Source organism: Lasiosphaeria miniovina, assembly GCF_030549165.1.
Source record: "Lasiosphaeria miniovina strain SMH2392-1A chromosome Unknown B0T26scaffold_1, whole genome shotgun sequence".
NCBI lineage: Eukaryota > Fungi > Ascomycota > Sordariomycetes > Sordariales > Lasiosphaeriaceae > Lasiosphaeria > Lasiosphaeria miniovina.
In genome coordinates this window covers 4,981,913-5,005,877 of record NW_026848220.1, presented here as the reverse complement: position 1 = coordinate 5,005,877, position 23,965 = coordinate 4,981,913, and the positions used below count along the sequence as shown (strand labels likewise).

Here is a 23,965-nt window from a genome sequence, read left to right as displayed (position 1 = left end):
GACGAAGACTGGACGGAAAATTTTCTTGAAATTCTTGGTCTACCAAACCCAGACAGACGGTAGCCAGAAATCAAGGGAAAAAAACAAAACCAAAAAAGCAGCGAGTTTTCAGTCAGGAACGCATGGCAAAGGCAAAATACATGTACAAGGAAACAAGCATATTCGACGTGCGTGCCGAGAGGGAAAACCCTTCAAGCCGAGAATTTTTCGACCCTCCAAGCGCAGAGGTCGGCATGCACCCTTGATGCTTGCCATGTGGTTGTCGAGGGTCCGGGAGTGGGAGGTGGGGGGGAAGGGGGGGGGAGGGCGATTCCGACCATTTCCAGCATGCAGCGGCCCAATTCCAAGTCCCAAGATCGGGGTCGGACAGAGGGGAGGGGTGAGCGGATCGATCAGGGTTACTTCGTCCAGTCCACTCAGTCAGCCAGTCAGGCTTATCAACTTGATAAGCCCTCGCCTGGCCTAGCAGCAATCGCAACCGCGCCAAAATCAAATCCTGGTGCGACGGTGGGTTTTGCATGTGCAAATCAAATAGTGATGCGGCATATACGCACACTGATGCGCCTATGGTGTGCCAACATCCCAGCGCTGCGCTGCTTATTAGGGAGCTTCCGGTGGGCGGAGCCGACCCCCAGCACTAAGTGCCTCCAGCGCCATCAGAGACACTGGGACGACTTGCGATGACGGCGCTGCCGACTCAACTAGCCTATGGCATCCAAAGCAAGGCAAGGCAAGGCAGAGAGAGGGTTCCAGAGGATGGATAGGTGGAAGTACGGATATTTCACAACATATGCCGTCAGTTGGCCCGCGCCCGCCCCCCAGGTTGAGATAGCCGAGGGCACTATTGGTGGAAATGCACAGGCGGGGTCCAACTTTGGCACAGCCGTGTTTGACGAGGCCTGGTGATGCTGGCACTACCAGGAAGGCCAACATTTGCTTTGTTTGAGAGTGACAGGAGGGGTGCATGGCCTGGGAATGAAACTTGAAGGTTTTTTTTTTTTTTTTTTTTTTTTTGGAGGGGGGACGCCTCAGTGGGCGGGATGCGAATAGGCAGTGGGTTGCGGCTAAATTGATGCGGCCTTCTGGAAGCCCGCAAGAAGCCGCCGCCGCCACTTTGGGAGGGTAAAGTGATGGCAGCCGCCGTCCAGAAAGAGGCATGCCGAAGCACAGCAGCCCGGATGCAAGGCCAGTGACCAAGCGAAAAGACGCTCTGACGAACGAGGCAAAAAGAACATAGGAGAGGGTGCTTTGGGCGTGACGGGAGGTGGTGCCGGGAAGAGGAGTGCGGTGCGCAATGCCGCAACGTAACATACCTTGACATCATGGCCTGGGTTGCTCTCCTCACCAGGTCGAAACCTCCCGCGCCGCCGGCAGAGGGTGCAGCAGCGGCAGCAGTGTCTCCTGCGGGGCCCGACATTTTGCCTCGCTCAGCGACGCGCTGCGATAACAGGTGGCCCGAATCGGAGACGGGTGTCGATGTGGTGGGCCACGGTGGGCTCTTCGTCGCCGGCGAAGTCGACTCTCGAATGTCGAGCACGGTGGCGGGCTGCAAGTGGTAGGCGACTGATGTAAAATAAAGAAAAAGGGAGACCGTTTAGTTGCGTGGAAGAGTCAAAGGTTCGCGAGTGGATCCGCTGGTTGGGTTGAATTGGAGGACATCTACTAGTATGAGAGGGGGGCCTTCCAAAGAGTTAAAAATGCCCGTGGTAGGTTGTGGAGGGGGAGGGGGCACCTACAGCGATTTCCAGGTTCTGCCCAAAGGCGCCCCGCGCTCTTGGGAAGCCTGCCCGGGCAGTACAGTACGTGGTGCGAGGTATACAAACACAGTGTCAAAGCGACCACTAGGACTGCGATGATGTGCAAGTCTAGGTAGGTAGTGAGGGGTGGTTCGGGCGCTCGCCCAGGTGAGTACCGAGACCTTCCGAACCTTTACTGCACTAAGGTAAGGTAGGGCGTGGCGGGGCTAGTCAGGTCGGTCGGTCGTCCCATGGACGGATTTCAGCCACTTGATTCGGAGCCCGTGATAACCGCCGGACGCTTCAGTCTCTCGCGAAACGTGTTTTGGGCTGCGAGTGGCTCGCTGGCTGGCACAGGCATCCAATGCGGGGACTGGAGTCTGTCGCCTGTCGACTGGCGACTGAAGAGCCCTGTTGCTGCACGTTGACAAGCCCGATACGAGACAGCTCTAGGTAGGTCTAGGGCTCCAGGGCTGATATGACACGACGGCGACGACGACGAGTTACGGCCAAGATGGAGCTCCGTGGTGCCCGACTAGGTCTATGCGCAAGCTCGTTGGCCTCTGGGAGTGGCGTGTTGGCGATGCGGGCACGACAAGGACAGGCTTGACAGGGCAGGGCAGCAAACCGAGCCGTTGCGACTTGTCGTCCAATGCGCGGATTCGTCCATACAAGACCCCGTCTTTTGCGTGTGCCAAAGTGTGGCGAGTACCCTCTCTCTGCATGGGATTGACAGCTCCAGACCAAGAGCCTAGAGAAGGCGATAATTCGGTAAAGCGGGCGACCTAAGGTAGGCAACACTCGACTCTCTCTCATCAGTTCCCGTCGGTCAGCTTGGCCAGCCCCGAAACTGGAATCGATAATACGTAACAGAAGCGAGCAGCCTGTGAGCTTCTCGGAGATTGGTTGCAAGGGCGAAACAGACAACCAGTCACAGAAACAGAAACAGAATCCACGACGATGGGTTTTCGGTTCCCAACCGAGAGTGATATTACCTTCCTATCTCTAGACAAGCTTTCCACGCCAGCCATCCATCAACTTGAGTCGAGGTCCGGCTATTTTTAATCCTTCTGCGAGGGGCCGCGACCAGGCCAAACACGTCAGGTCAGGGCAACCCCCGTTGGCCATAAATGGCCAGGCATGTTGGCCAGCCAGCTCTGGACCTGAGACCAACACGTTTGGCCTTTGGGGCGAGAGGTTCAAATCGATATCCGGCACCGCATCGGCACTCGGTTCCCGTCTGTGCAAAGCAAGGTACCTAGGCATAGAAGGTAAAACAATGCGTACTATGTACTGAATGCTCTGAATACTCTGTATGTAGATACATATTTGTCTCAGCTTGTCAGATGCCAAGCCTCCCGCGTTAGCACGGCTACGGCGCGGTGATGTGACCACCCCTTACTACGTAGGCACATACACTACTGGATCGACATAGACATAGGCCGAGGAAATTCCATTCTGGGCTCGACCGAACTGCCTATGCCACACCTAGAAGCATCGATTTGGGCAGCCAGGGTGACTTGGTTTGGTGTGACGAGCCCCGAAAGCGGACAGTCAAACTACTGCCGATGCCGATGCGCTTACCTACCCACCTACCTAAAGGAGTTCACGGGGGATGGGATGGTATCCAGAGACGGGGAAATTATTATTATTGGCCTCATGCATACCACCTACCTACCTTACCAAGGCACATAGCTACGGATACTTTCAAGCTCTTTGCCGACCTGGAGCGCATGCCTTGCCGTGGACTCGGACCCCTCCGGCAACATGGTCCGTATTATAAGAGACCGAGCTGTGTGGTATAGTGACCCGAGCTCGCAGTGTCAATGTTTACCCGTGTTACGTACTTACTTATAAAGCGGTGACGCAGCGGTACAGATTTGTCTCGGGTCGTTGGCGTTGGCGGCCTAGACTTGTTGGTCGCCATCCATTATTCTTTATTATTTGAGTCTGATGGCTAGAGCTGGAACTGCATATAATAAGCCTAGACCGGGCCAGGTCTTTGGTCTGGGACTTTCTGGCCAGCCAGCCCTCAACAGCCCGCCTTCTACCCTTTAAAGAGAGACGGGCCCCCCTTTCGCAACGCCGCCCTCAGGTTGGCGACTCGATGCAAGAGACAGGGAACTGTGAGCAAGCACAAGGCGTGCATTGCATGCAAGTCATACCCAGCCATAGGTAATCCAAGACGGACGTGCGTATGTGCAAGCCGGATTTCCGACTTACAGTCCCGCTCCCGCAGAATGCGCTGTGCGCTTGGTTGCTTGGTGGGCTTTGTCGCCGGCAAGGCAATGTCTTGTCCTGGGTAGTAGCTGCGGTTGGAACCTCAGCTGTGTATGGCTGCATCTAAGGGATGGATGGATAGACGGCTCTGTTCGGCTTCTCTTTCCACACGAGCCCAACACGCTAGTTTTGGCGAAGACAAAAAGTCCTAAGTAAGTCGGGTAATAGCTAAGGTTGGTACGGCGTAGTTGTTTTGAGGCTAAGAGCCTAGGAGTTTCCAAAGCATATTGCACGCTGTTTTCCCTCCCCAGCTTACCTTGCCTTGCTGATGTTGAGGAAGACTTTCCCTGGTGGGATCTGCCCCTTCCTATGCATATACACACATCAGCCGGGCCCAGGCCGGGGCAGCTTCTTCGGTGTGGAGTGGAGTCAAACAACAACAAGCAAGCCGGTGGGAAAGGAAAGGTTGCCCTGCGCGACCCGATCCGCCGGATCTGAAGCATGTCGTTCCCATTTTGCCTCAAAGCCTCCTACCTAGCTAGATCCGCTGAAGTTCAGCCTCTCGGCAACTACAATTACCTACCGAGGGTGTCTGTGGGTGTGTCGTCCCGTGTTCTGTGATGCGCGCGACGGCAAGTCCGGACGTCTGGATTGAGTCTCGTCTGTCCGGTTTCGAAACGATCCATATCCAGGCAGTGAGAGGTGACTCGGTACTGTTCTTGGTAATCCGTCCGCGTCCGCGTCCGCAATGCGGAATACCTTACCTTATTAGCCCCGTTGCTGTATCCGTATCCGTACTGTTGCGAGGACAAGGACTCCAGTATGTAGGGGTGGCAGGGGGCGGTATTCTGGTCAACCTTTTTGACGGCAGTCGTGGTTTGGCCAAGCGGTCGAGGCGATGCCGAGACGGTCGAGGCCCCCAACAACGACTACGTCCTGAAGGAGACTCCATTTTTTGTCTTTTTGCCTGCTCATCATAGACCGTGTCGCAACATGCTTACGGGCGAGCTACGGGTTCCCAACAACGCGCCTCGATCGCGGCCAGCCTAGGGGCGTAAAGAGCCTAGTGAGATGAGGGCCCCAACTATGTATGGTATATGTCTCCATATCCGCACCCCCTCCCCCTACGAGTAAGCCTGTCCAAATCGGCCCTTTGAGGCAAACCCGGCTTCTCCCGCAATATCAACGGGCCGTCACGAGCTTACTACCTGCTACCATAACAGCCAACCAGCTGTCTTCGGAGTATCTACCTATCATTATAAGTACGTATTCGCTGCTCGTGCTGCTATATTCTAGCTAGTCAAATACATGGTTCCCAAACTGGCCAGGAGATACTCGGTATACAGCCGTGTCTTCGTACTTGCGGTCTGGCCTCGAGATAGTAGTAGGTAGATGCAGTCTAGCTGCACAGGATCTCCGTCTCTCAGCGTAGAGTGTTATCAGCGCTGCACGCACGTCGTCCATCCATTTCTAGGCCCCCGTTCGATAGACAGAATTTGCCTCCTCTCGTGTTGGTGTTGGACAGCCGCCCGCGCAAATCGGCTTTAGCTCTGTCGCTCTATTTACGAGCGAGCTAGCTGAGCGGCAGCCTTTCCGAAGTCCGCCTCCCCTTTTCGACACATTTGCGGTTGCGCAAGGCACATTCCAAGACAAGCCTTGGTATATTGTCTGTGTGTGTGTGTGTGTGTGTGTGTGTGTGTGTTGTACTTGGAAGTACAATTACACACAGGCCGGGATGTTCACACCGGTTCCCAAAAAGGTAAAAGGGGAACTGGACGCTCAAAAACAGAGACCACAGTCAACTGTCAACCTTTGCGTAATGTGTGTATTCGTACTCCGTACACCACACGTTTCATTTTGACTCGAAGTTCTGGTAGAACCCTAAAATTGAATAGAATATAAACAAACATCTGTAAAGCCTTCTACACAACGCCCCCAAATGATGCCTCTAGTGGGTGAGGAAATACCCGTGACCCTCTCACCTGCTAGCTCGATCGGTATCTTAGTTTTATGTCAGTATCCCCCGGCATGAGTGGTAAATTTAGGAGGGTGATGAAATACATTCGCCATGACTCGTAATCCCACCCCTCGCTCTCTCACGCGGCGCCGTTGACACGAATGTTGGCGATAAGCTCCTGGAGCTGGCGCTCTGTCTCCGCAGTGACGCCCAAGGGATACTGCCGGGGCAAGACCCGGCGCGGCAGCAGCGGGTCTGGGTACTCGGCTGTGGTATATACGTAACGACGGACATGCCGTTAGAATCACAAGCTACAAAAACCCTTACTATAGTTTTTTTTTTCGTGTTTCATTCTTCTCGTACCGATATTGAACTTCTGGTCCGAGAGGCGCGTCTTGGCCATCTCGTACTCGTCTCTGAACTTCTTGGTGTTCCAGGCCGCGGGACCGGCGCCGGCTTTGGCTGCTGCTGCTGCTGCTGCTACATCCGCCAGGCTGCCGCCGCCACTGCTGTTGTTTTGGAGGAGATCTAGGGGAGGCACCCCCTTAGTGGTGTTGACTGTGGTGTCTGACATCATCTCATCCGAGTTCATTGCGCCTGTGTCTTTCGTTGCGACTTCTGCGGGAAGTTGGAATGTGTCAAAATTCACCCAAAGGATTGTAAATGGAAGTAGAGGGTGGGGGATGAAAATGACAAGAAATCACCAGGTCGGACCGGGTGTGGGTTGGCGACGAGGAGGAAGCAATGTGACAGGGCTAATGACGTGGAGTGGAAGATGGTTGATGGATTTAGGACACTTTGTTAGGTAACATACCCTGGCTTGGGTTTGTCTGGCTGAGCCTGTATAGGCAGTTTGATAATGACGGGATCGAGGTTGTGATTCTTCACGAAAGCCAAGCTCAATAGACTAGACTCTGACGGTGTTGCTCAAGCTCTGTCCTCGGATGGGTACTTGTCTACCTTGTCTGCTTTCCTCGTGAAGTAAGTTGTACTCTGTCGTAGAAGCTCCGATCTCGAGTCCGCTGAGCAGGTGCCGACACCCCTATCACTAGTCGACATCGGGCCCGTGCACATAGCGGGGTGCGGGCGTGTTGACTTTGACTTCGCAGCCGAAATCGAAATACAAGTTTCTAAATGACACTCTGTCAACCAAACATTGGCAAATCTGCGGCGACATTGACCAAGCCATATTCTTATCGAGAGGCCTACATCGCATAACCCAAACTATCGTATAATTCACAACACTGTATCAGCAGACGCAATGGCAAGACATGACGACGTCCCCGACGCCTGGGATGACGAAGACTTCGAGGCGAAGGCGGACCGCGACGCGAAAGAGGACCGAGGCCCCGAGACAGAGACAGTATCACCACCCATGACGCGCGCAGAGCGGATGGCGAAGCATGCCGAGACCCAGCGGCAGCTGTGGGAGTCGGCGTATGTGCAAATCTCCAGTCCCATTGCTTTGCTTTGTGCCGTTACATCTAGAGCCTTGGCCTGACATGGCACGTTGCCCTTGCAGAGAGACCGAGGAGGAGCCCAGCTTTCTGCCGGTCAATAGTAATGTCCCTCCTCTCGCAACGCCGTTCAAGCCGGCGGTGAAGCTCCTCAGCCGAAAGCCAGCACAGGCCGACGACGACGAAGACGACGAGGCGCAGAAGAACCAACCGACGCCCGAGGAAATCCGGCTGCGCCAACAGCGCGAGCTCGAAGAGAAGCAGCGGCGCTACGAAGAAGCCCGTGCTAGAATCTTTGGCGATTCTAACCCTTCCTCGGGACAGTCGACGCCAGGCAACACGACACCCCCGCAAGCCCACGAAGGCCGGCAGGGCTTTAGGGGGAGAGGCCGCGGCCGCGGAGGCGGAGGCGCTTATCGCAACGACCGGGGACAAGACAGCCAAGCCCGTCGCCCGCAAACGAATCAACAGCCCTCGAGGGAACTCTTTGACCCAGTATCCTCACCAAGGCCGGGATTTGGCGCCCAAAACCGCAGCGGTGACGAGTCGCCTCAGCAGTCAGGCCGATCGGGCACGCTACGAGCTGACGACCAAATTATTCGGTCACCACGAGGTCCAGACGGCAGCGGAAGGGGTGGGTTTGGCTTCGCTCGGCGCGGAGCCAAGGATAATTGATTATTTTTACTCCCGTGGAGAATGCAGGTCCCGGGCATGGCTCTTACCAACCACCCCCTATCTTGCCAGCCAACTGCACAACCCTCTCGGTGTCGGTTATTTGGCTCTTACCAACATCGCTGACAACCTCTCGATAACTCGTGTACACCAATCTATCCAGCCCTATCCCAGTCATGTCCGACCAATGCGCCAGAGTATCTCGAATTTTTGAAGGGGAAATGCCATCCACAACCTCGTCCTTCGGGTCCTGTCCAGAATCTGGCTCATCAGCCGAGAAATATGCCTCGTCAACCTCGGCCAGCCAGTCTTTCTGCTCCTGGGGGCCGGGCTTTGTCAGCAGGCCCTTGCGATCAATGATTGCTTGGTCGTCGACCTTGATCTGTCCGCCTCCGTTGGTGCAGCCGCCAGGGCAAGCCATGACTTCAACATAGGCATAATCCATGCCCGAGGACCGCCCAACCGGCCTTTTGGCGCCACCAAACGGCTTTCCTCCCGGCATCCTCGAAGCCTTGGCTGGCTTTAGTCTCCGAACCAAGTTCTGGATGTTGCGGAAGCCATAGTACCGCGCGGCCTTGAACAAAGTCTCACCGGACGCAGCAACGACGGCGTAATCAACGACGTCGACGTTTCTGCCCCTGGCCGTCTCGATTCGCGATCCCGGGTGTCTCGACTGGACGTCATGGAGGATATAGTGCAGGTTACCGCCAGATGTGCCCGCGACCCGCGACTGTTGGCGACTCCTTGTGGCGAACAGGAAGCTGTGTATGAGCCGGTCGGGAAAGAGTGGTTGCGATGCCGCCACCTTTGGCAGTGCAAAGAAGTCTATACCTCTCGAGGCGGCGAGCATGAGAATCTCCTTGCTCGTAATGACGCAGTCGACGTCCCGAATGCCCCGGCCAGGCTTTCCGTCGCCCGCCCAGACCGCGTCCGTCAACTCCTCGCGACTGGCCTCGAGCTTCTTGTCGAAACACGGCATAATGGCGAGATGCCATATCCTGTCGGGGGAAATCCCGAGCGAACGGCTGAGTGTGGTTTTTACGAGGGTGCCAATGAGCGCCTGCGGGGACTTGACGCGAGAGAGATGGGGCAGGACGTAGGGATGTGTTTTTTCGGCGTAGCATACCCAGCCCGGGCACGAGGATGTAATGGTTGGCGTAGCAGGCTTGTCGGACGGCAAAAGCGGTAGTGTCTGCTTTGTAGGAGAGGTAGCTCTAAGAACCTCGTCAGATCCGAGTACGAGACATGCCTCGCACGCCGTGTTCGTGTCCACCATCCACGTGAACCCGTTGCCCCATCGCCCGCCTCCGGGCAAGCCGTCCGTGCCCATGAACAGCTGCTCGATCATGCGGCCGGCCTGCCGCTCCGTGACGCCGTGCCCGCACGCCGCAGCCAGGCTAGCGCGCGTCTGCGGCGACACGCTCGCCACAAACAGTCTCGCCGACGGGTCCTGCAGCCCCTCGACCGCGAACCCGCTGCCGCCACTGCTAGTATTATTGACTACCCGCAGCGCCGCCGCCGCGTCCAGCACGCTGAGCACCTCGTTGTGGCTCTGCAGGCTGACTAGCACCGCCTCGGCCGACGTCACGCACCCCGAGCACGCCAGGCAGTCTGTAAGCGATATCTGCGCCGGCGGTGCTAGGCCTTCCTGCCCCTGCCCGGGTTGCCCTTCGAGTATGACTTCGTGCTCGTTGCTGTCGTCGTTATCTTTGGGTGTTGTTTTCTGTGGCAGCGTCTCGACCGGCTTGATGCACGCCACGCCCGGGCTGATGAAGTCGTTCAGCTCGTCGACTGAGAGGATCGCCGACATGGTTGCGGCTGTGTTTGTCGGTCGGTCGTCTAGGGGAGGAATGCCCCGGTTTTCGGGGTTTGGTTTTTTCAGGGAGACAGTTCGGTGTGTGTTTGTAGATACCGGATATATACCTATATACGTGTATGTGTGAAATGGTATCTCTCCGCGGGGAGGCACTGATGGACCCCGATAGACTTTGAAACCCCGGCTGGCTTTGCGTAATGGCGTAGGTAGGTACCGTATTCGAGGTAGGTATTCCGTTCTCGGTACTCCGTACTTGAAGTCGGTTCGTTTGCTTGTTCGTGTCGTCTATGTGTTTCGTGAACCCCTCTTAAGTTGTGGACTCGTAATTAGCACAGCAAGGTACGTATATTAGCTTTTTCTGCTTTGAAATGCCTTTCAGCGCATTTGCGATGCGACATCGGCTGCCCTCCAGTATTTTTGGTGGGGGAGCGAGCGGCGGCTCCTGTGACCCCTCTCTGTCGCCGCCCCAGCTGGAGGAGGCGCCAGGGGGGTGCAACTGGCAGCTTGAGTTCCCCCCCACACTGTGTCGGTATCTGGCCTAATTAGAGCGCATTTGTTTCGGATGACGTAGCTCATCGGTCAGCCAAGATCATAGCCAGCAGCCTAGGTGAGAGCTCAGCTTTCAACAGTGGGTACGTGTACATACGTGGGTTTCGACACATTTGCGGCTAGAATACGATTTCCGATCGGTGAATCATTCCGTTTGAGTACAATCATTTTTCCAACATTGCAAAGCTCCTGCGGTGTCAATTTTTTTTTTTTTCGAGGACCGGTTTAGTGCCTGTATACATACGCTTGTGCTTGAACTGAGTTCACTCAGGGACCAGACCGGAGATTCTTGAGAGAAGTGAGAGACTTTAGGTGGCCATGGACGTGAGTTGTTTCCCAGCTAGAGCTAGACAAGCAGGTTTCACCACCGAGACCAGACATTAACACCCGTCCTACAGACCGTATCAGTGTACAGCTTTGGCAGCTTCGCCTGGTTGAGCGCTCAAGCGGTGCCATTGATTGTCTGGCCGACTTTCATCAGCACGCTACTGAGCGTGGACGCGCCGAACCGCTATCAGAATCAGTATGGCCACCCCAGCTGTAAGTAAACAAATCGCGGTTACCCCAACCAAGCTGGATCAGGTCTACTCAGGGGTACCGTAGGGAGGCCCCAGAGTATAGCACGACTCACGCAGCTCCCATCAAACGTCAAGACCCCCGTGGGAAGATGTTGGCCCATACTTGTCACTAATATGAATAGTAGCGGTTGAACAGTATTTTGCCCGCTCGTTGGGGCTGTCCCAACTTGCCATCGGCCTGTTGTTGGTTGTTCTATCCGGCGCCCTACCGCTTGCCTCCATGACAGACAGTGAGTTCCTTGCACTCACTTATAATCTCTAGTCATCTCCTAAGACCTGAACTGTTCCCGCCCATCGTATTTCCTCAATAAAAATGACAGACTTCACAATGTGATGTGCCTTACTCACATCTCCCCCAAACCTAGGCCCTGCCGACACCGTGTCCCCCTACGCCGACGCAGTCGTTCTTGTGTCCATGCTGTACCACGCGTCAAGCACCTTCTACAGCTACGCAAGGTGGAACGGCAGTGGCCAGATGGCCTACCTGCTAGGCTGCTTAGGGAGCAGTGCCTTTGCGGCGTTCGGGCTCGGGACTCTCCTGTTTGCTGGCGACAAGGGCCGCCTCAGTAAGCGGACGGGCGCGGATAAGCGCACGAGCGGCTGGCCGTTCAAGAATAGCGAAGCTGACAGGAAGAGGCCGAAGCATCTGTGACTGTTTTCCTCGCCAATGGGTAGTGGCCGTGGTGAGTCTTGGGTGATGGTTGTCTCGCCGGCTAGTGAAGGCTTAGTTCGGCGGTAGCTCCCCTCGGGCATGAAGTAGAGGGAAGCCAACAAAAGAAAAAGAAGCAAAAAGGACATACAACACCAGGGATTCGCTGGTCGTCACCGACCCAACTACTGATCTGGCCCTTGGTTGTTTATCTATGGGAGAGCGGACGGGATCCCGAGTTTTCAACCAGGTATGGTCGTATGTGATATTTCCAGCAAGTAAAGAAACCTATGTATCGTTGCCCCCTAGTTTTCCTCTGCGATTTTGCGGCCCACACGCATGTTGAAGCGAAGAAATATTTATAAACAAGTTCATCAAACGTGCACATACTCTATCTATCTATATGTGTATATTTTATTTTATTTCGTCTGCTCAATGAGGCTCTACTCAAGGGGGAACTTCCACAGTCAAATTCATCACAAAAGTGAAATGGCTCATACCCATCACCGCACACATTAAAAGGAGTAGTCGTAGGGGATGTTGCACATGGACGCCCAGCAGCAGACCAGGTTGGTTTCGAATATCGCCTCGCGCTCGTTCATGCCGGCAAAGGAGTCAAGCATCAGGCACAGGCGCGCCTTGAACTGCTCCTCGCCTGTGCGCGGCTGACGAGGGATGGTGCGGAGCTCGAGGGGCGCGCTCGTCCCTTGGTTGGGCATGGCTGTCTGGAAACGGACTTCGTCTGCCGATATCTCGTCTGGCGCGGCGAAGGCGTTTTCGAAAGGCAGCAGCCGCTTGACGCGGTCGAGCTTCGGCTTCGCATAGCCGCGCGGCCACCCGAGATCCATCAGGGCGTACTGGCCCTTGCGGAGCTTATAGTCTGCGATCCCGGTGGCGGCGTAGACGATGGTCGACTTGACTTTGCGCAGGACAGACAACCTGTTGACAACATCGTTTCTAGCAGTGGTGTCTAGGTCTAGTGCCACCCCGACATCGTATGCCTGCGCCCACTCCTGAAATGTCTAGGCTTGCGTCTAGTACTTGTATTTGTCTAGACTGTGCTGGAAGCCATCGACGAGCTGAAAGAAGCGCCCTGCGATGGCGCCCGTCTCCTCTATCCCCTCGGGCCCGGAAGCGTCCCAGTCGCTATTAGTTGGGTTGTAATTAAACTGCCCCTTTCTGCTCAGCAGCGTTGTCATCATCGAGAGGAGCTCTGCCAAGGTCTCATATGCCTCCTTGGCAGACTCGGGCAGGAGGACCGAGACGCACTCGGCCCTTCAGTAGATCTCTCCCATCACAACGACCTGGGCAGCGACGTCGGCTTGGTTGTTTTGGTCGATGGACATGTTGTCCATCCAGATTGTGCTGCCCGGCCCCGCGAGCGCGCCATGATGTTATCAAATGTCGGATGACTGCGAAGACGGATTCCATGGTCTGTCGAGCACTTTTGGCAGACCATGTGGACAACGTGTGGCGGCCCCCATACATGCGAGACTGCCTTGTACTTGATATCAGGGCTTGGAATTCCGGCGGCAACGTGGACGGCAGTTCCAGATGGCGAGATGTAAGTGAAGCGACCAGAACAGGAACGGCAGGCCGATAAGTGGACAGTATCATTGGACGTCCGACATGGGCGCGATGATGGCGAATCCTCTTGACTTTCTGCCATTGCTGAGAAGGTCGGCGGTAGTTCGCAAAGTGCACGAGTGGTGTCTTGCACGAGGCTGAGCGAGACTGGTCGCGTCCGATGAAAGGCAACTTAACTCCCTTAAGCAAGGTGAAGAAGGACTCTTGAACACTTGGTCGCGATTTGTTATCTGATGGGTTTCTGTAAATTAATATCTCGCTATCAAGCAGAGAAGGGGGATGTATTTCTAATAGGAGGCTTCGCACCGGAATAGAGTAAAGAATCCAGCTCTAGTAAACGTTGGCGAGTCGCCATGCTGCAGTCACGCCGAGCGCCTGCTCCAAATAGAATGTTGTACATAAATGCAGCTGAACGCCAGAGAGCTCAGCTGAGGGGCTGCTGCGAGCGAACAGCCTTCCCCCATGAGATGCAGTCTTTTAAGCCTGTTCAGGGGGGCAATCCGGAATCAACAATGATCCGCAAAAGAAGTGAGCAGGGGAAAAAACAAAAGGAATGAAAAGCAATAATAATAAAAGTCCCAAAATAATCAAAATATGTGCCGCCCCGAGTATTATTCACGGACACCTCCCCTCCATGAAGGCCCCAGGAAGCAGAGACTTGGCCGTATCCTCATCCGTGCCCTCCCTTTTAATCCGTTTACTCCGTATCTCCGTCATCAATATCGTAGAGCCCCAACAAAAAGGCGGCTCAATAACCAGTTCTGCTGACTTCGGGGCACACGTGGTTACGCATTGCAGCGAAACGAGAGTCGTCGATGCCTATAATCCGTCCTTCCTCGGCCGAGCGTAGCGACCGGCGAGCTTGGTGCAGTTGGCCCGCGGCAGCAGGGACCTGGTAACGTCTCGTTAGCCGGAAGGGCCGAAACGGTAGCTTGGGGTTGTAGGGCACCTAGTCACCAGCAACCCGAGCTTCGTTTCGGTCCCCGTTCGCGGCCACTGCCACGGCCGAGGGCGTAGTCGGAGCCGTGTTGTTGGGCACGACCTGGACATCGGCGACGCCTGCGAGGATGGCCTTGCGCCGGACGTGCCAGGCCTGCTCGCTCTGCACCACCTGGTCGAGGAGGACCTCCTTCTCCAGCCACTCCTGCTTGTACAGCGCCTCCCACCGCTTGCACTCGTCGCGCAGCAGCTCTCCCTCATCCTCGGCCCACTTGAACTGCAGCCGGCAGAGCTTCGCTAGCCGCTCAATCGACATGGAGATCTCGTTGGACGAGAAGCCTTGCTCCTCGGTGAGTGGGGTAAAGATGTCGCCGCCCGACTCGTCCCCGTTGCCACCGTCGTCTACTGAGTCGTCGTGCCCGGCCGCATGTGACTGCGGCGTCTTGAGGATGATTTTGAGCTTCGAGGACTTGCCCACGGTGCCAGCCTGCATGCTTTTAGGGACGGGGTCTGAAGGCCGCAGAGCCTCCGTCTCGTGTACCGTGCGCATATGCTTGGCGAGGGCGTCTGAGCGCGTGAAAGCGCGGTCGCATTCTATTCACAGGCAGTCAGTCAGTCATTAGTTTCTGTCATTGTGTTTTTGAAATCGAAGCGGCGCGCGCCAAGGGGGACCGTACCAGGTAGATAGCAGTAGAAGGGCTTCTCTCTCGTGTGACTCCTCATGTGCGCCTTGAGCGCATAGCCGCTCGCGTGCGGCATGCTCTTCCTTGTGCAGCCAATCCATTCGCACGTATACTTCTTTTGGCGGCCCTCGATGTGGTCGTTGTGGATGTGCTCGACCAGCTTGTCCATGTTTCGCATGTCGCCGGCCCTGCATCCCTCCCAGGCGCACGTCGTGACTTGCTCTTGGAAGTCATCTTCGTCCTGGCGTGCATTGACGGGCGAGCTTGGGATGTCGCCGTCGGTGTCGTCGGACACGTCGGACATGCCCTCGAGCGGGTCGGGGTCTGCATCAGGCTCGTGGACAACGGCTGACGACGTTGTTGACCCGGCGCCGACCTTTTGGCGTTTGGCTGGGGGCTCCTCGTCCATGAGCTCCGGGGCGTCATCTGGGTATTCGTCTTCCGAGGTATCCATTGATGAAAGCGGCGAGTCGTCGGCGGGCGATTCTCCTCTGGCCATTGTGCGGAAAGGTTAAGAATGGAAGTGACGGGGACGGGGACGGGGACGACGTCCAGGGGTCTATGCAAGGCTCTGGCTCTGGTTCGGTTCGATGGCCGCCCGCCCGTGTGCGTTGGAAGTCTAGGCGCGACTTACGTAGTAGACGGGCGTACTGTTGTTGGATGTGCAAATTGGTGTCTCGGTGCCGAGGATTTCATTGATGAAATGGAAAATCAACCTTGTAGTTTCTCGTGGCTGGAACAATGGCAATCCGATCAGGTCTATTGTTCAATGGTTTCGTATCGTTGCGCAAACTCGACCTGGCATCGGTTCAGATGATAGCGACAGCCGGCTGGCATACAACGTGAACTTAATCAGTGGCACCCGTCGCTAAAGGCATCACACTAAGGACCTCGAGGGAAGTATCGGCTGACAGACGGCTGATCACAGCTGCCAATCTGGTGGCGCACCTGAGCTGAACCGGGGCCACTTTTTGGTACCCGACCCGACACTGACCTGACAGCCCTAGGCAACGGCATCGCTCGCTGGAACTTTTCTGTTTATTACCCCTCCCCCCACCAAACCCAGCGCCGACTGTCAAGTCGCCTTGCATCTCTGCCTACTTACACAATAGCAATCAATCTACGATCAAGCTCCAAAGCTTGCAGCTGTTGCTAAAATATACTAGCCTCTTATTAGTTAAATAGCTGACTCAAATATGGCTTCCCCCACCAAGGTCTTTTCCCTCGAGGGGAAAGGTCTGAAGCTCGACACGGCTGAGGACCTGGAGCTTCACATCGTCGAGTTGCGCGCGATGGACGATGTCGAGGAGGTGCGACTACTGGGAAACACGCTAGGCGTCGGCGCGTGCAAACTCCTCGGTGAGGTCCTTGCGACGAAGAAGGGCCTAAGGGTAAACTCAATCTACGCTCCATGTCTCCTTGGGCAGGACGCTAACTCGCTACCCCTAGGTCGCTAACCTAGCCGATATATTCACCGGCCGCCTCCTGAACGAAATCCCCGAGGCGCTCTCCTACCTCTTGACGTCCATCCTGAACCTCCCGAACCTGAACTCGATCAACCTCAACGACAACGCCTTTGGCCTCAACACGCAGGCGCCGTTGGTTGCCTTCCTGGAGGAACACGTCCCATTGCAGCACCTGTACCTGAACAACAACGGCCTGGGCCCCCACGCCGGCATCTTGATTGCCGACGCCTTGTCTAAGCTCCATGCCAAGAAGGAGGCGGCGCGCAAGCGGGGGCAGAATGTGCCCTACCTGGAGACTGTCATCTGCGGCCGCAATCGCCTTGAGAACGGCAGCATGACAGCTTGGGCCAAGACGTTCAGCCTGCACAACCAGGTCAAGGAGGTAAAGATGGTTCAAAACGGCATCAGGCAGGAGGGCATTTCGCATCTGATTAGCGAGGGTCTTCGGCATACCACTAGCCTCAAGACGCTGGATCTGCAGGACAATACGTTTACTCTGTTGGGTGCCAAAGCCCTTGCAGCTGTTGCCCCTGGCTGGACCGAGATATTGGAGTTGGGCATCGGCGATTCTCTTCTCGGCGCCAAGGGCGGCGTGCTTCTGTCAAAGTCGCTCGGAAAGGGAAAGAACACAAAGCTCGAGGTACTTCGTCTACAATACAACGACATCACAGCCCCCGGTCTCAGAGGGCTGGCGGTGGCCGCGAAGGAGGCTCTTCCCGCCCTCAGGAAGATCGAGCTCAACGGAAACAAGTTCTCCGAGGAGGACGAGTCGATCATTGCTCTCCAGGAGCTTTTCGAGGAGCGCAAGGAGAAGTTGGGCGGCGATGTTGTAGTCGAAGATGACTGGGGCGTTGACAGCCTGAGCGACCTTGAGGACGAGTCCGATGAAGAGGAGGAGGAGGATGAAGAGGAGGAGGAGGAGGTTGAGGAGAGGGCTGAGAAGCTTATCAAGGAGGCCGAGGAGGCGCAGGAGGAGCCCGTTGTGCAGCTAAAGGACAAGGATGTCGACGAGCTGGCAAGCAAGCTGGCCAAGACGGCCATTTAATGCGAGCGATGGCATTGCCGGTTTGTCGGAAATTGAGAATGAATGGGCGGCGAGAGTCTTTTTTTCCGCCGGGGGAGTGCAGACGATACCCAGCGAACACTGCGATAGCGATGGTTTTGGAGGGAATATACAAATGCCTTCAGATAGGCAAGGCAGGGGTTGTTGCGTTAGATGCACTGGATTATGGCTCCGTAGTGAGCTCAGAATCTTTACGGTCTGCAGTTTAGTAGCATGTCCTCTCATCCTTGAGAGGTCAATAAACAGAGAAGGTCTGGCCAGGGACTCGTGAATATTGGGACCCGTGATGGTAAACGAGGGAAACATGGCATATGATAGGCAGCTTCTACGCAGGAATCTCTGGCCTATAGGTTCAGTGTTGTTTCTCGGGGTCAGCTCTGCAGCTTAACCGGCCGCCTTTTGTTGCCGGAAACTGGAGGTTTTGTGAGTCGCCCCATGGTCACACCACTTTTGAGCTGGCAGCATCAAGCCACTTTGGACGCTAACCCGCGAGCCTCGTGATGGCACATATCCTGACAGACATAAAAACAACTCCGGCTCTGCTTGCAAGGGATATTTGGCTGTTTCATCAATAACAATATTTTTAAGCTCACTGCCATTGAATTAAATAACCAAGCTCGGAATCCAAGTTTCTCAGTAAACTCGTACCGAGACAACACCAACAACAACCACAACCACAACCACAATCACAGCCACAACGGCAACAGTAACAGCTGGTAACCTCACCGAATTATCGCTTACTCTACACCAGAAAGAAACACATACGCGCATTAACGTACTGTGTCAGCCGAACCAACTCCCTCACCTTACCTACCTGGACACCATCTCCAGGCCTGCAGACATCATGAGCGGCGGCCTGGTGCTGTTCGAGACGACCGAGTCGGTGATCGAAGTGCTGTGGGACATTGCGCTGGCCGTCTTCATCGTGCGCATTGGCTTCGTCTACTTTGCGGCCAACTTTGCCACGGGCGTCGCGCTGGCCTGGCTGGCATCATCATCAACAACAACAGCAACATACCTCACACAACTCACATCCACACTGCCAGTGTGGCTGCTGCTTGCAACAGCGTCAGTCGCAGCGTGGACGCGCCTCCTCGTCGTCCGCTACGAGATCCCCCGCGCGCCGGGGTTCCGGCTTGCTATCGGTGTGGCCGGGCTGCTCTTCATGGCTGGTGCTGATGCTCTTGTTGCTCTGGTTCTCTTGGGCCAAGGCACGCTTGCTGCGACGCTCGCGGACGCAAGGGCTGATGCTGCTGCTGGACTGGCTCTTGCGCTGTTCGCGCTGATGCCGCTGGTTCAGATGCCGCTTGAGCGCGCGGAGGGTGAGGAGTTGAGTCATGGGCATGGGCATGGGCATGGGAAGAAGAGTGTTGTTGATGCCGTGTAAGTCTTGTTTTGCACTTTTATTTGTTTATTTTCTGCGTGCCTGATGCTGCGTGTTAGGGGGAATGGCTATGCGCCTCGTCCTTGCTGATTGCTCGCTTGCTGACTTTTTGATGTGATTTAGGCCAACGGTGAACGTCAAGGAGAGGAAGGAGGCGAAAAAAACGCAGTGAGGGGCTGGGTCTGGGCGAGAGATATGAGATTGCAACTATCAGAAAAGCTTTACTTGTCTAACGAGGTTAGGAATGCCAGGTTTAATTCACAGGAATTGTTTCCATGCTGAGTGAAGATTTAAGGTCTGTATGTGATTGATTGTGTTTTGGGTAAAGGAAAAGGGGGGTGAGTGAGGATGAGGCGAGTGACGGGTTTGAATTCTCACGAGGACCAAGAAGCATGGCTGTGTTCCGGCAATTCGATTCGATTTGAATTTCGGGCTGGTGTCAAACTAGTAGTTGCTCAATTCGTGTTGGACATTCTGGAGGGAATCCCTGAGTATTTTCCTTTGGGCTTTTATGAAAGGCACAATTGCTTGAGTTTTGAACTTGGGTATTGAGGTCAAATTGAGGTGAATGAATCAAGAAACGAAAACTCCTATTTCTGGACAGTCCGCCATTCTGACCGCCGTAAAGGCAGTCGAGGACAGTCGATCAGATGTAAGTGGTGCAACTTGAGCCTCCGTACCTGCAAGGCGTTCCCTAGCCTCCCGAATTTCCAAACCCCGCCCCGCAGCGGTGAATGTCTGGGGTGTGTGGGGGCCCTGGGGGGTCGGTGACAGGAGGCTGTAAGCACTAGGTTGCACTCCATTGCGCCAATCAGGGGCTGCGCCTTTTGATTTTCAGTCGCAAAGTGAAAGCTCTCCGTCGCCGTGCTGCAGCTTCAGCTGTTCTAACAACTGAACTAATTGGCAATTGAACTGTCCCTAGGCTTAACTTAGAGTTTCTCTGCTTTCAGTTTCCCAGTTAGCGAATGAGAGAAAAAAGGGGTAACATCTCTTGAAGCTCGGTCCGATCATAGCTCCAAGGTAGAGCTCGTTCTCCCGTCCCGCCTTCCTTCCTGCGGGCAATTCAAGCTTCTTTCTTTCACCCGAGCCGCTCGACGTAGCTCAGAGCCTTCTCACCCGCCACACAACCCCCCTCAGGCCCCAAGGAAACAACTTTCAATGGGGCTCCTCGACGACACGGCATCGCTAATCTCGGGGCGGTCTTCGCACTCGAAGCGGCACCACAAGTCGTCCAAGCGGTCAAAGTCCGGCTCGCGGTCGCGGTCGCGGTCGCGGACGCGCCACCACTCGCACTCGGCCGCGGCCGCCGGCGCGGGGCTGGGCTTGTCGGGCATCGCGGCGTCCATCTTTGGCGGCGGCGGCGACGGTGACCACGGCCACGACCACGGCCACGGCCACCGCGACCGGGGCGGCTCCGACTCCGACTCTAGCGGCCACAAGCACCGCAAGCACAAGAGCAGCAGCAGCCGGGGGGCGTCGTTTTTCGGCCTGGGCGGCGGCGGCAACGCCAGCCGCAGCAGCTTCTTCAGCGGCTTCGGTATGTTCTGTCCTTTCTCTCTGTCCATTTTACCCCGTCACCACTAACACAGGCACAAAAACAGGCGCAGGCGGTGCGCGCTCGCCGTCATACTACAAGCGGTCGCCGCGGCCGAACTTCGTGTCGCGGGTGCTGCGGCGGCTAAAGCGGCTGCTACGGGATCTAGTATACTACGCGAAGCGGCACCCGCTCAAGGTGTTCATGCTGGTCATAATGCCGCTGATCACGGGCGGGGCGCTGACGGCGCTGCTGGCGCGGTTCGGGCTGCGGCTGCCGGGGGTCGTGGAGAAGATGCTCGGCGTAGCAACCAAGGCGGCCACGGGCGACTCGATCGGGCTCGTGGGCGAGGCCATGCGCATGGCCAGCGGCGGCCTCAGCGGCGGCGGCAGCTCTGGTGCTGGGTTCAACCACGCTCATGCCAGCATCGAAAGAGGCCGCGACGGAGGCATGCAGTGGGAGCGCCGGAGCGTCGAGAGAGACGGCTACGGCAGGGGAGCGGGCGGGTGGGGAGATGGCTTCAAGGGCATCGCCAAGATGTTCTCGTGAGATTTGTTGCGATGCGGGTCAGTACAGAGCTTGATTTGTTTGGATATGAGATCATGTGGTGTGTTTGTTTCCGGGAGGCTTTCTCTTATTTTGAACCCTGTATTGCTTTTTGTTCACGACGCGGAGTCTTGGAATATACCTGGGCCGAATAAATCCCCTTTGTTATTCTTATACTCCCCTTTGCATTACTTTAACCACAGCGCAGATTATCAATCATGAACTTGGAAAACACCCTGTACTAAGGAAATGCAGAATTAAAATTGTCGTACTAGTCTAGTAATGCGAAAAGACAAAGGCACGGGAAACGGTTCCGTCCTCTCACGCGCAGAGGAATATCCAGCCAAGGGGAAAGCTATCTTCCTTTGCGTCTTCTTGTCGAGCCAGAAACGCCACCTACAGACTTGCGCTTGACGGGTGACTGAGCGGTAGAGGAATGATGCCGGCTGGAGGAAGGAGGAGGCGTCCGATCTCGTGATGGCTGCCGTATACGTTCAGGTTCTGCCGGCGGTTCTGCGACAACAACGCTCTCCCGAACACGTCCACGAGTGGTAACGCCTGAGTTGACGACTCTCGCACCCTGCCGTGTACGGGTATTTGCGCCGTCTGATACAGTGGCCTCTTCGCTTGACGTCTCCTCGTCGCTACTTTCATCCTTGCTCCGCCGTCTGCCAGAGGATCTGGTAGCAGGCGCAGGCGCAGGCGCCCTTGGAGCAGGATCAGCGCCATATGCGTATGCCGCATCACTAGGGGGCCCCATTACGCTTCGACGCGCTGATGGGGCTCCAGAGTGGTACGGTGCGCGTGCACCTGCAGTCATGAACTGGAACGGATCCACTGCCGGCCCCCCTGGAGCAGTGGCTGCTGGAGATTGATTCGGAGTCACCGAATCCCGGTGAGACTGTGGACTCTGAGACGGAGAACGGCCAGACGCGGGATCGGAAGAGTGTCTGACCGAGGCTGCTTGGTCTCCGTGAATGTAAGAGTAGGAAAATGGTGAAGAACTCTGTTCCCTATCGATGGCCGCCCGGCTGGGTGGCCGGGACGAGCCTGTCCCAGAACGAGGACGTGGAGCGCGGGAAGATGGCGGAGGAAAGTAGCCCATTGCAGGACGGGCCAGGTGTTGTTGCCCTTCATTGTCAGCAGGTGAGTGCTGCTGAGGCGGGCTTTCTCCGATCAATGCGTGCCTCTTCTTTCGCGATGCCGGCTCGAGGTGTGAAATGGGCACGGCAAACCGCTGCTCTCTCCGCTTTCTGCGTTCCTCATCTTCCATACGCTGTTGTCGTCTTTCGTACGCTTCCAGTTCTTCTCTGCTCAACTTCACGTCTGTCTTGCCCTTAGCCCTTGCCCGCTGGATGCGGGCCGTGGCAGCGTCGGCCAGAGCATCCTCCCGTTCCTGTAAACTCAGCCGCGACTGATTGCGACTGCCACCCGATTCCCGCGCCGAGTCGTATTCCGAAATCTCGTCGTCGTTGTCGTGCCCATCCTGCTGAATAGTCAAGGCCCTCCGTTGTCGAGCACCACTACCACTACCGCCCCTATCGCCCAAGTCTATACCCGTAAATTCAAGTGGATCGCTGGCAATCCTTTTCCCTGATGCAGCGGAAGCCAAACTAGCGCCTTGCGTATCAGAATCATCATCATCGGTATCCACCTCCTCGACCACACGCCGGCCAAATTCCCACCAATTGTCCGTGTCGTCGCTCCCGTTGCGCGCTGCGTGTGTCCTTCGCTCGCGCCTCGATGGTCTTCCCCGTTGGGGCGCAGATTTGGGAGCTCGCGGCCGACCACCTAGACCGCCTCCCCAGAAAAAGCCTCATCGATAGGCTTGTCCATAAAAGCAGCGTGGCCGAGAATGGTCACGCCGCTGGCGCCGATCAGCCACAACATGGTGCCGATGGGCGAAGCGTAAAGAGCGACGGGGACGGCGATGATGCACATTCCCGTGTAGAGCTGCGAGGTGGTGAGTCGCTGCGAGCCAATCTCGAGATCCCGGCCGTCCAGCTTGCCAATCAGGAACATGCTGAGCGTGACAAAGACGATGTCGAAGAGCAGAGCCTTGTTGCTAAGGATCGAGTAGAGAAACAGCATGACGAAGACGACGGCATAGTTGCTCGAGAAGTGGCCGAGATTGTAGTTAACACGCGACTGCGCCTCAGCAAAGTTGGCGGGCTTGGACACACGCTTGAAGTCGAAGAACTCGGATATCGGGCGCAGATTCGTGAAGCGGCTGGCGAGTGATCCAGAACGCATGCTTGCGAAGCGGTCGCCAAGGTTCAGGCGCGACGTTAGCATGTCTATCGGGATCTGGATGCGAGACATTTTGGCGGTTGAGGCGACGCAGGTTGATGCTTATTCAGGTTTGGCTGGCAAACGAGGCTCAATGATCTGATTGATGGTTATTCGGCGAGTAAAGAGTCTGAACTCTGTAGAGCGTTGGTTAGGTTGAATGGCTTGACGATTTTTAGGGGCGTGGTGAAAATCTGTCAAGGCTATCTGTCAGCTGCCAGGTGAATGAAATAAAATTAATTTAGCCTCAGCCTAGCGGACAGGGAGGTCGACGCGAAAACGAAATACGGAGTTTGATTGCGTGTCCGTTACGTGGAACGCCGCACTTGCGGGCCCAATACAGACTAGAGGCTGAGCAAAACGTACCAAAGGGGGGCAGCCAGATGTCGGCACAGCAGGCAGAAATATGACGGCCTCGCTGGCCAGATCGGACAGGACGAGGCTGTTGACGTTGACGTCTTGAAAGGGACACGATGGTCTTTGTTCGTCAGAACGAGCTGGTGCTGTGGTTTGGTTGGCGATCCTCCCAATGGGGCACGGGTCCCTGGGACGCCTTGAGTCGTCGCCGGCAGCCAGTGCCAGAGCCCTTGCTGAGCGACGGCCTCGGGGTTGGAAGGGGCACTACAAGCAAGTACCGATGTCCCCCCACTCTGTCCTCCCGCAGGGCCGAACTCACAACGCTTCCAAGCTTCCCCGATCCAAGGACACCATCAATGGATTCATCGATGGTCGTCTGGTCGGTCTAGGTGGCCGGAAAGAAAGGAAGAGAAAGAAGAAAGAGAGCAGGGAAAAAGGCGGGCGAGGCATAGTTTTTTGTTACCGAGCTTAGGCCATTGGTAC

The 23,965-nt window shown here is 56.0% G+C and overlaps 12 protein-coding genes across 12 annotated transcripts; 5 read left to right on the top strand and 7 right to left on the bottom strand.

Annotated features, from left to right (window-relative positions):
• Window positions 1-304: 304 nt before the first annotated feature.
• B0T26DRAFT_688280 (uncharacterized protein) lies at window positions 305-1,417 on the bottom strand (the record flags this gene model as incomplete). The annotated part of the gene is made up of 2 exons (XM_060440975.1): window positions 305-841; window positions 1,026-1,417. The coding sequence occupies 2 exons, from the start codon at window positions 1,415-1,417 to the stop codon at window positions 601-603; spliced, it is 633 nt and encodes a 210-aa protein (XP_060303262.1). The 3' UTR covers window positions 305-600.
• A 2,170-nt stretch (window positions 1,418-3,587) lies between these two features.
• On the bottom strand, window positions 3,588-5,424 carry B0T26DRAFT_670689 (uncharacterized protein; the record flags this gene model as incomplete). The annotated part of the gene is made up of 9 exons (XM_060439211.1): window positions 3,588-3,643; window positions 3,960-4,045; window positions 4,273-4,313; window positions 4,540-4,602; window positions 4,721-4,885; window positions 4,958-5,002; window positions 5,162-5,164; window positions 5,265-5,323; window positions 5,412-5,424. 9 exons carry the CDS (start codon window positions 5,422-5,424, stop codon window positions 3,588-3,590), a joined length of 531 nt encoding a protein of 176 aa, XP_060303261.1.
• A 628-nt stretch (window positions 5,425-6,052) lies between these two features.
• Window positions 6,053-6,505, bottom strand: B0T26DRAFT_746300 (uncharacterized protein; the record flags this gene model as incomplete). Its single annotated transcript, XM_060444679.1, has 2 exons — window positions 6,053-6,180; window positions 6,277-6,505. 2 exons carry the CDS (start codon window positions 6,503-6,505, stop codon window positions 6,053-6,055), a joined length of 357 nt encoding a protein of 118 aa, XP_060303260.1.
• Window positions 6,506-7,174: 669 nt separating this feature from the next.
• B0T26DRAFT_737073 (uncharacterized protein) lies at window positions 7,175-8,045 on the top strand (the record flags this gene model as incomplete). The annotated part of the gene is made up of 2 exons (XM_060443398.1): window positions 7,175-7,350; window positions 7,436-8,045. 2 exons carry the CDS (start codon window positions 7,175-7,177, stop codon window positions 8,043-8,045), a joined length of 786 nt encoding a protein of 261 aa, XP_060303259.1.
• A 43-nt stretch (window positions 8,046-8,088) lies between these two features.
• B0T26DRAFT_631303 (cytosolic Fe-S cluster assembly factor NAR1) lies at window positions 8,089-9,852 on the bottom strand (the record flags this gene model as incomplete). The annotated part of the gene is made up of 1 exon (XM_060436335.1): window positions 8,089-9,852. One exon carries the CDS (start codon window positions 9,850-9,852, stop codon window positions 8,089-8,091), a length of 1,764 nt encoding a protein of 587 aa, XP_060303258.1.
• Window positions 9,853-10,278: 426 nt separating this feature from the next.
• On the top strand, window positions 10,279-11,865 carry B0T26DRAFT_688270 (uncharacterized protein). The gene is made up of 4 exons (XM_060440974.1): window positions 10,279-10,731; window positions 10,806-10,947; window positions 11,111-11,215; window positions 11,351-11,865. Exons 1-4 carry the CDS (start codon window positions 10,726-10,728, stop codon window positions 11,635-11,637), a joined length of 540 nt encoding a protein of 179 aa, XP_060303257.1. The 5' UTR covers window positions 10,279-10,725; the 3' UTR covers window positions 11,638-11,865.
• A 284-nt stretch (window positions 11,866-12,149) lies between these two features.
• On the bottom strand, window positions 12,150-12,980 carry B0T26DRAFT_746296 (uncharacterized protein; the record flags this gene model as incomplete). The annotated part of the gene is made up of 3 exons (XM_060444678.1): window positions 12,150-12,591; window positions 12,676-12,869; window positions 12,933-12,980. 3 exons carry the CDS (start codon window positions 12,978-12,980, stop codon window positions 12,150-12,152), a joined length of 684 nt encoding a protein of 227 aa, XP_060303256.1.
• A 915-nt stretch (window positions 12,981-13,895) lies between these two features.
• On the bottom strand, window positions 13,896-15,441 carry B0T26DRAFT_67820 (uncharacterized protein). Its single transcript, XM_060440191.1, has 2 exons — window positions 14,838-15,441; window positions 13,896-14,754 (listed from the first exon to the last, which is right to left on the bottom strand). The coding sequence occupies exons 1-2, from the start codon at window positions 15,340-15,342 to the stop codon at window positions 14,171-14,173; spliced, it is 1,089 nt and encodes a 362-aa protein (XP_060303255.1). The 5' UTR covers window positions 15,343-15,441; the 3' UTR covers window positions 13,896-14,170.
• A 272-nt stretch (window positions 15,442-15,713) lies between these two features.
• Window positions 15,714-17,741, top strand: B0T26DRAFT_688264 (ran GTPase activating protein 1). The gene is made up of 2 exons (XM_060440973.1): window positions 15,714-16,234; window positions 16,293-17,741. Exons 1-2 carry the CDS (start codon window positions 16,040-16,042, stop codon window positions 17,352-17,354), a joined length of 1,257 nt encoding a protein of 418 aa, XP_060303254.1. The 5' UTR covers window positions 15,714-16,039; the 3' UTR covers window positions 17,355-17,741.
• Window positions 17,742-17,834: 93 nt separating this feature from the next.
• Window positions 17,835-19,391, top strand: B0T26DRAFT_688260 (uncharacterized protein). Its single transcript, XM_060440972.1, has 2 exons — window positions 17,835-18,755; window positions 18,880-19,391. Exons 1-2 carry the CDS (start codon window positions 18,217-18,219, stop codon window positions 18,926-18,928), a joined length of 588 nt encoding a protein of 195 aa, XP_060303253.1. The 5' UTR covers window positions 17,835-18,216; the 3' UTR covers window positions 18,929-19,391.
• A 346-nt stretch (window positions 19,392-19,737) lies between these two features.
• B0T26DRAFT_67551 (uncharacterized protein) lies at window positions 19,738-21,015 on the top strand. The gene is made up of 2 exons (XM_060439840.1): window positions 19,738-20,293; window positions 20,358-21,015. Exons 1-2 carry the CDS (start codon window positions 19,915-19,917, stop codon window positions 20,837-20,839), a joined length of 861 nt encoding a protein of 286 aa, XP_060303252.1. The 5' UTR covers window positions 19,738-19,914; the 3' UTR covers window positions 20,840-21,015.
• A 1,610-nt stretch (window positions 21,016-22,625) lies between these two features.
• On the bottom strand, window positions 22,626-23,500 carry B0T26DRAFT_688257 (PRA1 family protein-domain-containing protein; the record flags this gene model as incomplete). Its single annotated transcript, XM_060440971.1, has 1 exon — window positions 22,626-23,500. Exon 1 carries the CDS (start codon window positions 23,156-23,158, stop codon window positions 22,628-22,630), a length of 531 nt encoding a protein of 176 aa, XP_060303251.1. The 5' UTR covers window positions 23,159-23,500.
• Between the last annotated feature and the right edge of the window lie 465 nt (window positions 23,501-23,965).

What these genes read in the sequence shown, in the direction of transcription:
- B0T26DRAFT_688270 (XM_060440974.1), top strand. An exon ending in TCAGTATGGCCACCCCAGCT is followed by an intron (nt 10,948 to 11,110) that starts GTAAGTAAACAA and finishes TATGAATAGTAG; the next exon opens with CGGTTGAACAGTATTTTGCC. An exon ending in GCTTGCCTCCATGACAGACA is followed by an intron (nt 11,216 to 11,350) that starts GTGAGTTCCTTG and finishes CCCCAAACCTAG; the next exon opens with GCCCTGCCGACACCGTGTCC.
- B0T26DRAFT_67820 (XM_060440191.1), bottom strand. Translation starts at nt 15,342, where the DNA reads ATGGCCAGAGGAGAATCGCCCGCCGACGACTCGCCGCTTTCATCAATG. An exon ending in CTTCTACTGCTATCTACCTG is followed by an intron (nt 14,755 to 14,837) that starts GTACGGTCCCCC and finishes GCCTGTGAATAG; the next exon opens with AATGCGACCGCGCTTTCACG.
- B0T26DRAFT_688264 (XM_060440973.1), top strand. Translation starts at nt 16,040, where the DNA reads ATGGCTTCCCCCACCAAGGTCTTTTCCCTCGAGGGGAAAGGTCTGAAG. An exon ending in CGACGAAGAAGGGCCTAAGG is followed by an intron (nt 16,235 to 16,292) that starts GTAAACTCAATC and finishes CGCTACCCCTAG; the next exon opens with GTCGCTAACCTAGCCGATAT.
- B0T26DRAFT_688260 (XM_060440972.1), top strand. Translation starts at nt 18,217, where the DNA reads ATGAGCGGCGGCCTGGTGCTGTTCGAGACGACCGAGTCGGTGATCGAA. An exon ending in AAGAGTGTTGTTGATGCCGT is followed by an intron (nt 18,756 to 18,879) that starts GTAAGTCTTGTT and finishes GATGTGATTTAG; the next exon opens with GCCAACGGTGAACGTCAAGG.
- B0T26DRAFT_67551 (XM_060439840.1), top strand. Translation starts at nt 19,915, where the DNA reads ATGGGGCTCCTCGACGACACGGCATCGCTAATCTCGGGGCGGTCTTCG. An exon ending in CAGCTTCTTCAGCGGCTTCG is followed by an intron (nt 20,294 to 20,357) that starts GTATGTTCTGTC and finishes GCACAAAAACAG; the next exon opens with GCGCAGGCGGTGCGCGCTCG.